We start from the raw sequence: 4350 nt of genomic DNA on the forward strand, positions 1-4350 counted from the left end.
TCATTCTGTCAGACATGGATAACACATGAACACAAATACAAATGCACACACACTTTCTCATGGGTAATGCCATTACACACCATTATCTTCATGATGGGATGCTCAAGAGGAGTAAAGGGTTTTAATCTTTTATTTGGCATCCAACGTTTTCCAGCTGGTCTAAGAACCCAGCTCCCATAAGTGGTACTGTGATACACTGCATTTGGAGACAAAATAAGTGGCACTTCATTCAACCACACACAAACAAAACCCACTATTGCTGAGTGTGTTTGCATTTTAATTGTTTGTTTACATGTTTACATTTATAATTACATGTACAATATAGTAAATGTATCAATGTAGTGTGTTCTTGAACAACAAAACAACCCATCAAAATTCAAATTCATTAAGAATGGAACAAACACACTGGGGTTGCTACTTAACACATATGTATATATCTATATCTATCATCTATAAAATGCAGTTAATACCAGCAGGAAGGGATGGCCAATGTGTTGATGTGAAATAGGGCTTTTAAAAAACTGTATGATCCCCTGAGGGGAGGTGAGAGGTCAAAGTCTGCTCCAGAACTGACTTTAATATAATGTATTAACCAACACTGCCTCTGTGTGGTGGAACAGAGTATTGCATTTAATGAAGGCGTAGGAACCAATGCACAAATCTGTGTTTCCGTTCGGAATGTTATATCTGATGGAAAAAGCTGTGAAGTCAAAATCCTGTCTTTTTAAGCGACACATCAAATGTGACTTTGAAACTAAATTACCTTAAACTGTTAACTAACCGCCGGCCTGTAGCTGAGCTCATAGCGGTTGTGTGTTTTTGAGATGGTTGTCGTTAATGTCGCTGCTGTTTTCAGCGTCAGCTAACGTTATTTACTCATAACTTTGTCATATGCGCCACACAGTCTGGCGAGGTAGACTTCTTTCATTTGCCCCTCTCTAGCGTGTGAGTAAATATTCATTACGGAAGTTACCTAGCTAAATGCTGACTTACTGTTTACAGCGGTGTAAGTTGTAACGTAGCTAGTAACGTCACCGCAGGAACACCTGCTAACGTTACATTAACGTGTTATACTTTGCAGCGCCAGCTTGACTTCACACTGGAGGCTTTAATACTCTGTTTATTGTATCCTTGTAGGTGAAAGACTATGAGTAAAGAGTCCAGGATGAAGGCAACCGTTAACCAAAAGCTGACTGAGATGGGGGAGCGAGAGAGGTGAGATACAACAACACCAGTGTTGGTTTAAGCTGTGCTGTGTTACAATAACTCAGCTCTGTAGTGTGGTTAAGGGTTACTAACAATCACTTTATTTATTTTAAAGGGTAAACGTGAGGAAGTAACTTGGCTTTTTGCTTGGTATAGTGTCTATAGCAGCACCAAAGTGTAAGGAAGATGTGTTACATTCTGCTCTGTCACTTGGCCATATCCATGTGATATATGCCACTGTATGTGTGGCTTGATAATCTCTACATATTAGTTAAGACTGAGAGTTTGTCAGCTGTTACAGGGCAGAAGCATGCCTGTTATATTTTCAGCAGGTGAAGAACTAAAGCCCTGTTTCAACCAAGCAGTACTGTACGGTTCGGTTCAGTTTAGTATGCATTTTTTCTGTTTCCACTATGAAAAGTTGTGGATGGTACCAATGGAGCTGCTCTGTACTGTCCCCATTTTGCTCGCCCCCCTGTTGGGGTACCTTGCACGCAGATCTGGTACTAAAAGGTGGATCTGTGAACACTGCAGTGTGTTGATTGGTCTATAGAGAACGTCACTCTTGCTCAGGGCTGAGTTGTGGCTGGTATTGTAACTACTGTTCATACCAAGACGAGCCTTAAATGTATTAGTAAACTATTACTATAAAATTGAAAGGATGTTTTGCTGCCTCCAGCAGCAGCTGTAGGCCGAGAAAAAAATAACTTAACTCACTAACATTCACTAATATTGATAATGTCATGAATACTGAGCCGATATGTCACCTTGAGACACACAGCCGCTCCATCACACCATCATTTTTCTGGCAAGCAGAGAAGCATCACTCTGCATTATTTGAATAGTGCATAGATCATTTGTTCACAAATGGTGTGCCGTGAGATTTTGTGATAACCACACATAATTAATGTAATATTCAACTGGGCCTATATAAAAAAAATATGAATTAATTTTTAATTGACTGTATCAGTATGTTGTGCTCACCCATTTCCTGATAAAGAGGCAAACTCTACCTTGAAAATTGTAATTTGATTTAATTTAAAAAACCTGTATGTGTTATTGGTGATTTGAAAGTTAAAAGTGAATTCTTGAATCATTTTCTTAATAAAAATTTCACGAGTAATGGTTTGTTGTCAGCTGTTATTTGATAGTAGTAAATAACAACAAACATTTGTATTGTGATTAGAGTTATAACACACATTATAAAAGGGTTTTGTGCACAGATAGAAATACAGGTGTGCCTTGAGATTTTGGCTTGCCTTGGTCACACAAAGTTTAAAAAAACCACTGATGTAGATTAATGTCAACACAACTGAGAGAATGGCATATCAGGGCCAAAATAAGCAGTGTTGTAATAAAGATGAAGAGGTTGTCAGCTGTTATTATGAACCAAGTTTGCATAAGACAGAAACCTGTCTTATGAAACCAAATATACATGTGTTTGCATCTTATTGACAGACTGAAGGAGTTACTGAGGGCGAAGCTCACTGAGTGTGGATGGAAGGACCAGATGAAAGCTCACTGCAAAGGTAAAAATCACTGTCCTCAGACATATTTAGAGAGCTTAACTTAAAACTGTCATTTTTACCATACCACACAAAACACAACTATTTACAAATTCTACAAACGTACGCAAACCTTATACAGGATCAGAAAATACTACTGACCTTACTTTGACAATATTACAGACAGTAACAGCAGGTTCTAACTTGTTTTTTTTTCTTGTTTTTTCCCATTGTGAGGCTTTACTCGTGTTTTCATGATGATCACAATTTCAAGTTTTAATACAGAACTCTCCAGCTGTAACCACAAATAAAACACAAAAATGATTAAATTACTCTAAATTGCAGTAAAACATCAAGAGCTTTCAGAATGGACACAATTTAGGACATAACAAAGTACATATGTATTTGACTGCTGGAGCTTAAGTGCAAGGGTTTTGCTGCACAAGCTGCTTCGAGCATTTATTTGTTTTTTGTTAAATATCTTCTTTTTTTATCTTTTTCCAGAAGTAATTAAAGAAAAAGGCTTGGAGCACGTGACTGTGGAGGACCTGGTGGTAGAGATCACTCCTAAAGGAAGAGGTATCTTCACCTAAAAAACATGCAGTACAAAACTGTTGCTAATTTGATTTTGTGCAGCTTTTATGGCTGTGCTGTTCTTATTTTTCCTGCTGCCCACACTGACTTCAACAAATCCACATTTAAGACTTCACATTACCCTAAAAGACAACATTGTAATGTCAGTAATATACTTCCATTGCATTTTATTTAGTGTACGGTTGAGTTAAAAACAGACAGACTTAGGTATTAGCAACCATTCTGCATCCATCATAGATGGCAGAGAGCTGCCAGTAACTTCACTGACACCAGCCTCAGCAGGAGATGTTTTGTTTTCAGTAAATGAATGTGGGTGTGAGCATGGACACAAGTTACGCAGTAAAATTTCATCTGTGTGAAAGAATAAGCCATAGTCATGGATATGTCTCTCTCTCTTGCAGCGTTGGTGCCGGACAGCGTCAAGAAAGAGCTCCTCCACAGAATAAGAGCCTTCTTAGCTCAGCATGCCACATAATTTAGATTTTAAACATTTCCTTAGACCGCCTGCCTATACTCTCATCATATAGAATATTTTTAATGGTTTGATTTACTTGAATCTTAAAGATACTTTTTTCATTATCTTGATATTTTCAGAGACATACTGACACGTGCTTGGCAATTTGTTTGTGTGATTTTTCGATTTCTGTTACTACAGTTATCACGTATTTGTTAATGCACTTACATTGCACACTAGCTGTCCTTTGTAAAAGGGATGTGCTGTAAAGATAAAGCTTTGGATTTGCTGAACAACAATCATTTTCAAAAATGTAAAAACAAACAGTAAAATATATGACGTAAATAAATAACAACAACAATATGTTTGAATAGAGGCTTTTTTTTCTGTCCTGACTTCACTCTCTCCTAATTATAACATTTGCATTTCTTGTTTTCAGTCGGCATTTTATTGCATTTTTAAGGTGGTATTTGGTGGATACACAGAGATGGGTGGACCATTTAGAGTTTTGATAGTTTTTGCAAAATATGCTGTCAGTTTATCTGTACACTGTTACAGTACACACAGTAAAATATTAATTTTAATGGACTG

The 4350-nt window shown here is 37.2% G+C and overlaps 1 protein-coding gene across 2 annotated transcripts; it reads left to right on the forward strand.

The window, feature by feature from the left end:
* The first annotated feature begins 677 nt into the window (after positions 1 to 677).
* Positions 678 to 4122, forward strand: eny2 (ENY2 transcription and export complex 2 subunit). 2 transcript variants are annotated; one of them, XM_049584363.1, is made up of 5 exons: positions 678 to 945; positions 1138 to 1215; positions 2665 to 2735; positions 3216 to 3290; positions 3707 to 4122. In XM_049584363.1, the coding sequence occupies exons 2-5, from the start codon at positions 1148 to 1150 to the stop codon at positions 3778 to 3780; spliced, it is 288 nt and encodes a 95-aa protein (XP_049440320.1). In that variant the 5' UTR covers positions 678 to 945; positions 1138 to 1147; the 3' UTR covers positions 3781 to 4122. The 2 variants fall into 2 exon arrangements, with proteins under 2 accessions (XP_049440320.1, XP_049440321.1); XM_049584364.1 differs by having other exon boundaries at positions 679 to 742.
* The last annotated feature ends 228 nt before the right edge of the window (positions 4123 to 4350 follow it).

This window comes from Epinephelus fuscoguttatus, linkage group LG8 (genome assembly GCF_011397635.1).
Source record: "Epinephelus fuscoguttatus linkage group LG8, E.fuscoguttatus.final_Chr_v1".
Lineage (NCBI taxonomy): Eukaryota > Metazoa > Chordata > Actinopteri > Perciformes > Serranidae > Epinephelus > Epinephelus fuscoguttatus.

Bases quoted from the DNA above. Each gene is read 5' to 3' on its own strand.
- eny2 (XM_049584363.1), top strand. From the start codon at position 1,148: ATGAGTAAAGAGTCCAGGATGAAGGCAACCGTTAACCAAAAGCTGACT. The intron at 1,216-2,664 runs GTGAGATACAAC...TCTTATTGACAG, and splicing joins GAGATGGGGGAGCGAGAGAG to ACTGAAGGAGTTACTGAGGG. The intron at 2,736-3,215 runs GTAAAAATCACT...ATCTTTTTCCAG, and splicing joins GATGAAAGCTCACTGCAAAG to AAGTAATTAAAGAAAAAGGC.